The sequence below is a fragment of the Pteropus vampyrus genome, unplaced genomic scaffold (assembly GCF_000151845.1).
Source record: "Pteropus vampyrus isolate Shadow unplaced genomic scaffold, Pvam_2.0 Scaffold292, whole genome shotgun sequence".
Classification (NCBI taxonomy): Eukaryota; Metazoa; Chordata; class Mammalia; order Chiroptera; family Pteropodidae; genus Pteropus; species Pteropus vampyrus.
In genome coordinates this window covers 857,959-870,789 of record NW_011889073.1, presented here as the reverse complement: position 1 = coordinate 870,789, position 12,831 = coordinate 857,959, and the positions used below count along the sequence as shown (strand labels likewise).

The window sequence follows — 12,831 nt, the reverse complement described above, 5'->3', positions numbered from 1 at the left end:
GTTTGTCTGTAACTACTTCCACTCAGCCCTCTGCTCCCCCGTCTCTCTAGTTCCTGTCTGTGGTTGACTTGATGAGCAAGCTCCGGCTTCCCTGTGGCTGGAGAGCCATCTCGTCGCCAGGGCCACGGTCTCGTCTTCAAAGGAAGTTAAGAACTTGGTGACCTCAGAATGGCTGGTGTTAATGTCAGCATCAGTACTGCACAGGAATAAGGGGTGCTGTGGTCACGTGGGACTTGATAGCGCTCAAGAGCTGTCGAATTCTAGACCTAGCTCTGAAATGCATTCCTGTCCGGCCTCTGCAGAATGAGCCACTGAGTTCCAGATTTCGGGGATCTCTCTCTGTATAAGCCACATATGGTCTTAGGGTTTTGAGGGAGAAAAACTATGCTGTCAATCTTATTAGGACTAATACAGTTGATAGCCTTTTCTTACAGGCACTGACTGGCTGTAGGTGGCATTGCATCTCCAGTGTGGACACAACGCTACCACCTAACAGAAGTTTTATCTTCTTTCCTAAGCTGCACATCATCAAATGTTGGATGAAGGTCAGGGCAGATATTTAGGTGCAGATATGTCCTTTACCTATACATTACCTGTCCAGTGGTGCACAGAAATCAAATGAGCACAAACTTAGGCTTTGCTCTTGATTTCCTTTTTACTTTTAGCATTTATGACCTCTGGGCCAGCGGGCACAGCAGTGGAAAAAGCACTTGGGACGTACAAAGGTTTTATCATCTTATCTGCTCTCTCAGAGTTGTGTGAGCCCCAGTATGGAATGCTGGTATTGGAGATAGGTATTTACCAGCCAGCTTTGTCATATGTGGTTTTGCCTGATTTAGTTACGTTTTGGGGGAATGGCAACTCCTTTCTATGTAATAAACGCCTGTTTTTAATAGTACGTGTTGTCTTCAGAGAAATGGGGAGCTGATGTCTTCATGAGAGAAAGGGGAAGAGCCACCATTGTATTTGCTCTGTGTCTCGATTTTTTAAACTACTTAAGGGAAAGTTCGGGGAGGGGAGTCACATCTTCAGGCTGACCATTTTTTCTTTGTGATTTCAGAGGTGGTGGCCCAGTGGTGCACGCAGGGAGACCTCCTGGCAGTCGCTGGTATGGAACGGCAAACCCAGCTCAATGACCTTCCCAATGGCCCGCTCCTGAAGAGTGCCATGGTCAAGTTCTACAACGTCCGAGGGGAGCACATCTTCACGCTGGACACACTTGTGCAAGTAAGGGCATGTGTGAGGCACTCACTGGGCGCCCTGTGTTCGCATGCCCCGTTCCATTAAATGCTCGTGAGTGGGTTATACTCTGACAGAGTCTAATCCTTGTGGACTTAATTAAATTATGGAGCATAAACCAGAAGGAATGGGGAGAAAGACACTTTTTTGCCTTTTAACCAAAACACTTTATTCCATTGTCCTGTCAAGTGAGTGAACAGTAAGCAGAGGGATCTGGTGTTTATCATCGGTCTGAAGCAAAAATCAGAAACTTGCAGGAGGGAACGCCGAATCTTCATTTACTCTCTCTGATATTATGTGTGTTATGCCAGTCATACAAATACTTTTGTATTTCAGCTAAGTAATTGTTAAACAATAAGTTTAAAAACCTTAAAGATCTTTAAGAAAGCATGCATAGGCGGGCCCCTTTCTGCTTCTTTGGAGAAATGTCCTAGAAATCTTTAGACTAGTTCATTTCTGGTCTGGGTCAGTCATAGTGGAGGACAAAATTCTCAGCGGGGTGGCAGAGAGACAAGACTGCGAGTGAGTTGATAACTGATGGGGGTGATGATAAACTACAGACTTGTGTCCTAATCTTACCCAGCTCATCAGAGGCGGGTATACCAGATTTGGGGTAATTGGTAATTAGATGCAGACATTAATTATTTAAATATATCCTTTTTTAATGTGGTTAAGACACACAACAAAATTTATCATCTTAACCATTTTTAAGTGTAAGCTCAGTAATGTTAAGCGTATCCCATTGTGTTGTAACCAATCTCCAGTACCTTTTCATATTGTACAACTGAAACTCTATGCCATTCCATTTCTATGAATTTGACTATTCTACATACCTCATATAGGTGGAACCATATAGTCTTTTTGCGACTGGCTTATTTCACTTAGCATCATGTCTTCAAAGTTCATCCACATTGTAGCATGTCAGAATTTCCTTCCTTTTTAAGGCTGAATAATATGCCATCTTATAGATCAATCGATTGATCAATTGATCGATAGATGTGGGGGAGAGAGAGAGAGCATGCACATGAAAGCGAGCAAGCTATAGATACAGATATATCACATTTTGTCCATTCATCCATCAACGGACATTTGGGTTCCTTCCACCCTTAGCTATCACGGATAGGGCTGCTGTGACCAGGGATATACAAATATCTGTTTGAAACACTACTCTCAGTTCTTTTGGATAAATACCCAGAAGTAGATTTGCTGGATGATATGGTAGTTCTATTTCCGATTTTCTGAGGAACGGCTGTACTGTTTTTCACGGCAGCTGCCCCATTTTACATTCGCTCCAGCGGTGCTCAGGGTCTCATTTTTCCCACGTGCTCGCCAGCCCTGGTTATTTTCTGGTTTTTTGATAGTAGCTGTCTTGATGGGTGTGAGGTGGTATCTCATCGTGGTTTTGATTTGTATTTCCCTGATGATTAGTTATGTCGAGCATCTTTTCATGTGCTTGTTGGCCAGCTATTTCTGCTTCTTTGGAGAAATGTCTATTTGAGACCCTTTCCAACTTCTTAATTAGATTATTTGATTTTTTGTTGTTGAGTTACAGGGTTTAAATATATCTTTTGACAATGCAGCATCTTCTGTGGGCGAATAAACACTTGTTCAAGTACCCAGCAAACATATTGTGTGGCTGGCGCTGAGCTCTAAGCACTAGTGTATAGGAACAGGACACAGGAGCCATTCGAGGTAATAAGCAGAAATTAAGTCCCAGCCAAAGCTGGATAGTGTGATTAGAGTGAGTCAGTGCTGTCCATGCCCGCTCTGCAGGCACCAGAGGCGGAGGCGGTACAGATTGCCTAACGTTGGGAATGGGAACGATTAATGCAGCCAAAAGACAAAAATAAATAAATGACAAACAGAAGGAGTTTAGGGAACTATTAGGGATGTTATGGGAACAGGCAGCCATGCGGTCTAGGTGGGTAGCTGCTCTATGACCTGAGACGGGGGAAGTGGGGAGTCATGATGAGGCATGTGCAGGAGGAAGTGTTAAAAACGGGCTGGGAAGTTGTGGTTGCATAGGAAATTCAGATTCCTGTTTTAGAAGTGAAAGAGTTGTGGGCGATGAAACAAACCAGGGAAGGGCTAAAACAAATCAGAGCTAAAACAAAAAGAGCGATGAAACAAATCAGGTTGAGGCCATTGGCGTGAGGCCAAGGTGTGGGGCAAAATAAGCATCGATATCGGAGTCCCTGCAGATTTGGGACTGAAGGACAGGTTGCCTTGTTTACAGTGGTGGCCCGACTGCCAGTGTCTTGCCTGGCACATAGTAGGTGTTCAGTAAACACGTGTCCAGTGGATCGATGGAAGGACAGTTATCAACACATGCTTTCTTTAGTCCTTCCTGTTGGTTTTTGAACTGGAAGGCTGTGTGCCTTTCCCAGTCAAATCTCATGCCACCTTTGTATCCCTAGCCTAACTGGAAGACAAGAAGGAGAGGATGGGAATTTTCGCCTCTTTCTGAGTTAAGAAGGCCTTTGTGTTTATTAGAGTATTTGTGAATTAAAGTGCGGAAACACTCAGGTACGTTGAGCTTTGCCCACCGTTCTGTCTGACTCGGGGCACCGTTCCTGGCAGCATTCTGTTCCCGCTCCAGGAAGTGTCCTTCCTGCCATCTCGCCTGGGGACATCCATCCTCTTTGTGAAGGCCAGATCAGTCACATCCTTTTCCAGACATGCCTGGTGATTTTGATGCTGCTTCTGTATGAACCTCAGGGTGCTTCATACCTCTGGCATCTGTTACACTTCTCTACTTGTCTGATTTTCTTGACACCAAAGACCACATTTTCTTCATTCTGCTGATCTTCGCTGTGCCTAGAATGTAAGAGGCTTGGTGGCCTTAACCATTGCAGAAGTTCTCATCAGCTGTCACATGAAAGTAACATGGGTCTTGAATTTAAACTACCTGGGGCTCAGGGATAAGAGAGGAGTTTGGCCGATTTTCCTTTGGGGAAAAATAGCCATACACTGTCTCACATTTTAATTCATTATTGCTTCTTTTTTTCTTCATTTGAAGATCCATCTCAATCACTGAAAAGAATTGCCTCAAAAATATAAAGTTAAATAATGATGCTGTTAAAAATCAAGGGCAATATTAATTATACGTAGCACCAGCTTAACCCGGTCTGGAGTGGTTCTGCAGTCACATGTCATCCGCGCTGTGCTGGTCAAGGAGTCCAACGGCAGGGACGTTTTTATAGCAGGAAGGAAGTTCGGCGATTTATTGAACTGTTTATAAAAAGAATTTAATGTAGCTTAGATTGGATAATTTATTTTCAAGTTAATTAGATTGTAGGTTATTGCATACAAAGCCGTTGCCCGGCGCAAACTTGCGGCAGCCTGAGCTTTAAAATTGATTCTCCCAATTTACTCATAATAGCTGTGCCTGTGGCTGGAGGTCGTATAAGGAAATGGACTGTAGTTTATGTTCCTGTCCTTCCTACCTGCTATAATTTTAAATCCTGTAACTTACCTCATCGGCTGTGATCGGTGACCATCTGTATAGAATTGCACGTCTGTAATCTGACAGCAGACTGCCGGAGGTCATAGTGCTGACGAGTTCGCAGGTTCCAGCAACTCGGGTCTGGGTTGTTGATTGGTTAGCTGGCTGGCTTGTTTTGTTTTAGCTTTATGAACTTTTTTTTGCATTAAAGACAAGTGGGAGCAGTCACCTTCCATTCTATAAGGTTCACTTACTGATGTAAAATATTTGGGTAAAAAGCTGAGAGAGAAGGAAGAGGAAGAAGGTAGGTGCGGGAACCGAAAATCAAAGGGAAGATTGCTTTATGGGCCTTGCTTTTACCCTCCTTCCACGTCCTTCAAGGAGGGTCTTTCAGCAGAAATAATTGGCCTCCGTCTGTCGGGGGTTAACCCTGCCTGTTCTCAAGAGGCCGCCACAGCTGTGCTTTTCCTGTCGTTCGTTGTAAATAGATGAGAAAGTCCTTCCTGAGTTATCTGCTTGCAAAATGCAAAATGGTGTGTTCTTGCAAAACTGAAATTCGAGCAACTGAATCCTGAGCTAGATTTTATTATTGTAACTTAGTCGGTGGCCAAATCACTGTAACTCAATATTCAAAACTGTCCATGGCTCCAGCCAACACAATTTGTTGGTGACCAGTCACCAGCTTAGTCTGTTTAAGAGTGAAAAGAAAGTTTTTTTTTTAGAAAGCGTTCCTTCTTTGCACAAGCTTGTACAAATTAAATATCCCCTTCTACCAGGGGCGGTTGAAGTGCGTTTCTTCTAAGACAGAGACCCCACCGTCCTCATGGGGAGCTGCGGAAAGGAGGGGTGGCCGTGGTGGCCCGCACAGCGATAAGACTCCTCAGTGGCCCGGTAGCCAGTCCTCGGCCTGGGGCCCCGCAGCCGAAGCCGTGAGCTTGGCCGGCCTCGCTTTCTCTTTCTTGGGCCAGTTTTCTCTCCCTTTGACCCTTTTGTCGTCTGTTGACCCTAATCCTGCTTGAAGAGCTCGTCTTCTATACGGAAAGGACACCCTGCTTTTTACTTCTCTTAAGTTTTTAGAAGACTCCAGCCAACTCCCTGCTGTGTATAGATGTAGTAATGTAGTGAGGAAGCTTTCTGTTCCGATTAAAAGTCAGTCCTTCAACTCAGTCAGGCCTCTGCGGAAGCTGCCGCCTCTGTCTGAAACGACCCCCTTGCCCTTTCTCGCGCCCCTTGTCCTGCTCCATCTGCTTCGCAGCGTTTCACGGTCAAGTAGTCCGTGCGGAGATGCCGAGGGGTTTCTCCCCCTGCCCCCACCTCAGAATGGCAGCTCCGTGAGGGCGGGAAACGGGTCTTTTTCAGTGTCAGTCCCCTCACACCGAGAGTGTGTCTGGCCCACCGTATACATTTAACAGGTATTTACTGAACAACTGATTGGCAGCTCAGTAGACGAGTAAGCGATTGGATGGCATCGTGTAGTGTGGAGGTCATGTCTTCGTGTGCTGTCGGGTTGGGACCAGCCCTGCGTCATGCTGCGGCGGGGAGTCTTCTGAGCGAAGTCACCTGCCCTCCTTTAAGTGGCTCAGGGCGGGCCATCGAGATGGGGAGATGCTGGGAGGCCCCTTGGCCATGCAGGCATGCCTCGTTTTGTTGACCTTCATAGAGGTGTTTTTTGCACGTTCAAGGCAAAGACCCTCCAGCAGCAAAAGATTCCAAATTGCTTTATTGCCGTGGTCTGGACCCGAACCCGCAGTGTCTCCCAGGTGTGCCCATGCGTATGGGACTTGAGCACTCGGTACCTTTCTCACTGGCAGCAGCTGATGCCGGAGCCGGCCGCCCTTAGGAGGACAGCGCTCCGAGGGCGAGGGCCCCAGGCACGCGGACCCTGGTCCCAGGGGACGGGGCAGCAGAAACTGCTGAATGTGGGCAGCTAAGTCAAGACGTGGTGCTGGTAACAGCCCCACAGCCCATGTCTGCAGACACGGCACGGGCAGTCGCTGGCACTTGGACTCCGGTTTGAATTTCCACCAGCATTTGTAGCCAGGCCTTTGTAGGCTGGAGTGCCGGTAACAGCACCGGAAAATGGGTACCAGCAGGAATGAGACTTTAGAAGAGTACGGTGCCATGTGATGAAGGGATTTGCATGCGTGTGAATTTTCCATTCTCTTCTTCCTTCCCCTTCCCTCCCTCTCTCCCTCCCCCGCCCTTGACATGTAACATTAAGTGTAAGGTGTACAGTGTGTGGATTTGATACAGTTCTGTGTCGCAGCATAGTTACCACGGGTAGTTCTACCTAACACCTCCATCACATCGTGTCACATAATTACCATTTCTTTTTTGTGGTGAGAAAGATCTACTCTCTTAGCAACTTGCAAGTGTTTAGTACAACGGGTTAACTGTACTCACTTTAGTCCTCTAACCCCACACGAAGGACTGTCTGTGGGGTTACGGACCTAAAGGGATTCTGAGAGACTGTGGCCCTGTCGCCAGGCCTCAGACTCAACAGTCATCACAGTAATCAATCTCCCCACATCAGAGAGCCCTCAGAATCTTCAGACAAGAGGGGCAGCCCTCACTATTTGTGAATTTTTCCTTATTTTTCTAATGCAGCCCTAAAAATTGTGCCAGAGGTACCCGTATTTTATACTTTATTGTCAAACAGGGAGCATACGCTGTAAACACTAAGTTAAATGAGCATTTCCCCTTCCTCCCGGTGCTGGAATAAGCCGTCACTAGCTTGGGCAAGTAAGTGGATGCTGCACCCCAGATGGCTTTACTCGCTATTCGCGTCTCGCTCTTAGAAGAGGGGATTTCCTGGTGACCTTGCTCCAGGTAGCAGTCTGTCCTTTGCGACCCTGCAGGCCTCTCGTCTCCAGGCTGAAGAATTCCAGCTCTTTCCTGCCAGGTTCTAGTTTTCAGTCCTCTCGACCCCTTCCACTCCTCCTGGCTGAGAACTCTGTTTTGCTCGTGGGTGCAGCGCCCAGTGTGGAGAAGCACAGCCAGTCCTCCCTCACCTTTGACGTGTGCCTCCTGCTGCTGTTTTCTGCTCACCTGACAGTACTGCCAGGCTGACTTTTGCTTGTGGGCCCGCATGACCTGTGGATCCTTTTCTGCCCGAGTGAATCATTGCAGTCGTTATCCATGTGCTATTCATGCAGCCTGTTTCTTCTCCTCTGGTCTGTTTGCCTTTTCTGCAGACATGTGGTTCTGTTTGCTTCTGAGAAAAATATCCTTCACCAAAAGGGTTAAGGAGAGAACCGAGGGGAGAATTGGGGTTCATTACTTAATATTTGTGATTGGCAGTTCAGTTTTTTAGTGGAAATCACACATTCTTTATGAGGTGGTATCAATGTAGCGACCCGTCAGAGAGGCAATAAGACGAGCATCGGCGTGGAGTGGAGGGAGCAGTGGGTGGGATCTTAGCTCCCCCACTGTGTCTAACCGAGTTCGCCGGCCTCTCTCAGCCTCAGTTCCTCCCATGTTCAGGGGGAGTAAGGAGAGCTACGTGATGGAGTCAAGGGGATTAAAGGAGATAATGTATGTGCTCATCGAGATAACTTAGTGTGCTAAGTTCTTTGTGTTGTGATGGGTAGTGATTATACACGTACATGTAACAGAGAGGACTTTTATCCAGTTCGAAAGTCTGTATACCTGGGTTAAGTTCGTTTGTACAAAGATACGAGAGATGCATGCTCGTCATAATCATTGTATATCAGACCTTCCCAGAATGTGCCATCAACTATTACACGGAGCTACATAGTTACTAAAGGAAGCAGAAGTAGGGGAAGGGGCAGGGGCTGGCGGAGAAATGCCGTAGTCCTGCACTGTCACCGCTGGCATGTCCCTAGAGGGACTCAGAAGGACTGGGAACTTGGTGGAAAGAAGTGTCTAATATTTTTGCGGCCGGTTCCATCCAGTCAGGTTGTGCTAATTGAAAACCATTCTTCATTTCTTGAGCTCTACGTTGTAAATGTTATCGTAGGCTCAGGGTTGGGGCTGTGGTATATCTTTAAGATTAATCATGATTTCACTTCTAATAGAGCCTCTGTCCTGACCTGCCCTTAGCGGGGTTCGATGTTACCAAAGAAAACTTTGTGTGTATTTTTTGTGTCTTCAGCCTTGCTCTCAGTCACGAGGCCCCTCTACTGGGCCTGCCCTCTGTGTGGCACCTTTGGGTGAGGAGGCCCATCTGCGAACTCCCAGACTTGAGTTCTAGGCTTCCCCAGTCCTCCCCCAGGGGCTGCCTGGCCTCACTGAGGTGGAAACAGAAGCCGAATTATCTTCAGCCTGGCAGTTTGTTTTGAAGTTGAAACCAGAATTAGCCGACCCTAGAGGCAATATTAAGCAGGTGTCTTCACATGTTCCTTTTATCTTCCTGTATGTCACTAAAGCCTTGTGAAAATTCTCTTTCTATCTGTCATTCGTGTAAAAGGTCTGGTATCTCACTTCTGATCTTTGAAACCCCTCGAGACCTCGTTAAATCAGAGCCCCATCTGTCTAGATGGGAGTGAACACGTTGTCGCCACTTCCCACCACAGCCCTCCACCCCTTTCTCCTCCGCCTTGGCTGATCTGACTTAGACGGCATCTTGGAACTTCGGGGTTTTCCAGTACAGGTAGTTTCTGACTTGCACATGTGGATGTCACCGGCCTTTTCAAAGCAAATGATGGCCACAAACCCCCTAGGGAGGCCGCCACAGAGCCTGTTTCCCTCTCTCTGCCCTTCCAGATAGCTCTCTACTTCCTCCGCCCCATCAGCTCCAGGACGGCTGAGAATAGCAGTGATGTCACGTCTGGGTTATGACCTGCGAAGGGTCCCCGGAGCACTCGACATCCTTCATCGCCTTCAGTCCCCACAGCTGCCACTTTACTCATGACAGCATAGGAGACCTGCAGGGGTGATGTAATAGTCCCCAGGTCACACAGCTGCTGCTCCAAACCCAGTGTTGATTTGACTCTGAAATGCTCCCTGTCAGGACAAACGGGAAGGGCCATCTGTTCTACCTCCTCGCCACCTGCCCAAGCTGTGGGAACCAGCACCTGTTATTCGGGAGTCCAGATAACCCGAGCTTTAGTAAGGTGGCATCTCCTGGTAGAAACGTCATTACACAGAGCTAAGTTAGGTTTTATGGCACCAAATTAAAGAGACAATACCTGTAAAAGAACTTCGTAAAACCATTTCAGTGCTGTTTGTGCTCTGGCTTGTACTTTTACTGCATTTTTATAATGTGGCATTTAACCATCTCTGTTGTACTTTTTAAAACCAATGGTCTCAGAAACTATTAGGTCACTTTATTTTGCTTGAGACAAGCGTGCGTGATCTTTCTTTGCTTACAAGAGGGAAAGCTGATGCATAGCCTGCCTTCACTCCCCGGCAGCGCCCCATCATCTCCATCTGCTGGGGCCACCGGGACTCTAGGCTGCTGATGGCGTCAGGACCGGCCCTGTACGTGGTCCGCGTGGAGCACCGGGTGTCCAGCCTGCAGCTGCTGTGCCAGCAGGCCATCGCCAGCGCCCTGCGAGAAGACAAGGACGTCAGCAAGCTGACCCTGCCCCCCCGCCTCTGCTCCTACCTCTCCACGGCCTTCATCCCCACCATCAAGGTAGAGCCCTCCCCGTCCTCCTGCCCGCGTGGGGGTAGGGCAGACAGGGAAGGGAGGCGAGGGTCTTGGAGCAGGTGCACAGAAGTCGCGCCCGCCCCTCGGCAGAGTCTGCGTGGTGAGGGCAGCAGCTCCGCAGAGCTCTGCCCCTGTGTCCCCCACCCCCGCTGTCCGCGAGGGAGTCCGCTCATGTGACGGACGTCAGCTTTCTCACAGCAACGGCAGTGTTCCGAGCACGGTGGCTGTGTCATCTTGATGACCAGTCTGCCTCGTTCAATCCTGACTTCCTGGCAGATGCCATCATTCCCACTTGTGGAAGCCTGAAGCACGTTCCTAGAAGTTGAGTACTTTGCTCTATAATTAGTTACAGGAACTGTCAGGATTGAACCAGTTTAATTCTGGGGCCCGCAGTCCCCACCACTGCGGAGGAGGGGCGGCCCCCACCACACTCGCTGTCAGCCGTATTTATACTGATTCTAGCTCAAAATGGAGGTTTTCCCTGGCAGTGTGTGGGATGTACGTGCCGGGCGCTGTTCGGGGTGTGGGTCTCCCCCAACCTTAGGTTCTTCTCTGCATTCCCTTTTTTTGTAGTCTCTCTGCTTCTATGTATTAGATTGACTGCTGGGTTACTTGTTTCCTGAAACATCAGAGTTTCCGAATCTGTTGTGATTTCTTCAAGTTGCTTTACAATCTTGCTTCTGTGCCGGTGATTCTCAATCCTGGCTGCACATTAAAATCCCCTGATGAGTTTTTAGAAAATATGCATGCCTAGCCCTCACCCCCTGAGGTTCCCTGTCATTGTCTGAGGAGGGATCCTGGCTTAGATCTTTTTTAAAAGCTCCCAGGAGATCCCGATGTGCACCCAGAGTTGTGAGTCGCTGTCCTGTGCTGCACAGTGGCAGTGCTCTGTCAGAGCAACCAGTGATGGCCACAGCCTCTCCTTTCTCTCCGTGTCCCGCCTCCAGCCCCCAATTCCAGACCCCAACAACATGCGAGACTTTGTCAGCTACCCCTCGGCCGGCAACGAGCGTCTGCACTGCACCATGAAGCGCACAGAGGACGACCCGGAGGTGGGCGGCCCATGCTACACGCTCTACCTGGAGTACCTGGGCGGGCTCGTGCCCATCCTCAAGGGCCGGCGCATCAGCAAGCTGCGGCCAGAGTTCGTCATCATGGACCCCCGGACGGACGGCAAATCAGGTGGGCCCCCTCGCCAGGGGGACGGAGGGCCTCGTGCTCAGTGTGGTCCCTGCCAACCCACGCGGGAAGGGTGCATGTTTGTGAGATGCGAGCCTGTGCGGGCTGGCTGGGAGCATCCTCGAAGCTGCTCCGTTACCAGAATCCTGTGGAAGTTAACGATTCTCTAAATGCATTTGCTGATGGGCTTTTAACAGCATTCGTGAGGCTTCGTGTGGTTTGAGCTGTAGATATCGGGCACGTCAGCTCCCAGTTAAGGGGGCGCTGGCACGGGCCTCTGGGAGCACTCTGTCCCTCTTTCATCGAGGGCCTTGACGTACCCTAGAGTCAACCTGAACCGAACAGTGTGGTACTGTCTCCGCCCCTGCCAGAGCAAATGACATGTAAAATTTTCAGACCTTCAGTCTACTCCTCAGCCTCCTGCTCCAGTCTTGCCTCTGCCTGTCGCTGATACACAGTTAACTGCTTCTTAGCCGATTGCCAAGGAAAATTCCTTGCTCATCTATAAAGATTTTGGCATGACGAGCACTCATTCCTTCTAGAACCCCTCTCCTCTGCTGAGCTGCATGACTCAGTTGATGTGTGTTCAGGGTGCTCACTGCACACCTGTCCCTGTGATTCTGTTTTGTGAGGCTTCCGAGGGAAGGGCTTTGTTCTTTTCATTTGTGGCCAGTATGCCCGCTCAGTGTCCTCAGCCAGTGACCGCTGAGGCCTGCACGCCCCTGTCAGCGGTACCTCCCAGGTTCAATGTGCCGCTGCCCCATGAAGTTTTGTCCTGCACCGACAGCAGAGTGAGCAGCTCTGTCCTCTGTGCTTGTCACCCGTCCGTCGGGCTGCTGGTAACCCGAGGGGCACACAGTAGTCATGTTGGGGTTCTGTCTGCCCCCAAATCCTGAGGGCCTAGAGGGAGGGACCTGAGCCATCTTTGTACACCCAATGCCTGCAAGCACCTGCCCTGGAAACAATGTGAGTCGAATTCGGTTTGTTTTCATTCATTTAGTACCTGTTCTTTCCACGCCCCACTTCCCATTTACTCTTTCACCGGGATTGGCCTGTGCCCCTGCTTATGTCCCTGAAGCCACTGTGAGTGTGGTGTGACCGGACTTACCCAGTGTCACAGTGCAGTGGGCTTTTCCAACCTTGGCCGTCCTTGCCCCTCCAGTTTTTAATTGGATTTTTTTTGGTCTTTCGGCGCACGTTAGGAACTAGTATCAAGAGCAGAAAGACCGAGGGGAGGGGTTGGGGGCTGGCAGGGAGGGAACTGAAAGGGAAGGAGAGCGGGAGTCAAAAGGAAGGAAGGAAGGAAGGAGGGGAGAGGAGGGGGAGGAGGAAGGAAGGGAGGGAGGGAGGAAGG

General features: G+C 49.2%; 1 protein-coding gene across 1 annotated transcript in view; it reads left to right on the top strand.

Moving 5' to 3' along the window:
- Nucleotides 1-12,831, top strand: part of TULP4 (tubby like protein 4) — a 144,460-nt gene that overhangs the window by 109,213 nt on the left and 22,416 nt on the right. The window contains exons 6-8 of the mRNA XM_023521102.1: nt 1,061-1,227; nt 10,059-10,283; nt 11,246-11,480. Of these exons, the coding sequence (XP_023376870.1) occupies nt 1,061-1,227; nt 10,059-10,283; nt 11,246-11,480 (627 nt within the window). The remainder of the gene's footprint in view (nt 1-1,060; nt 1,228-10,058; nt 10,284-11,245; nt 11,481-12,831) is intronic.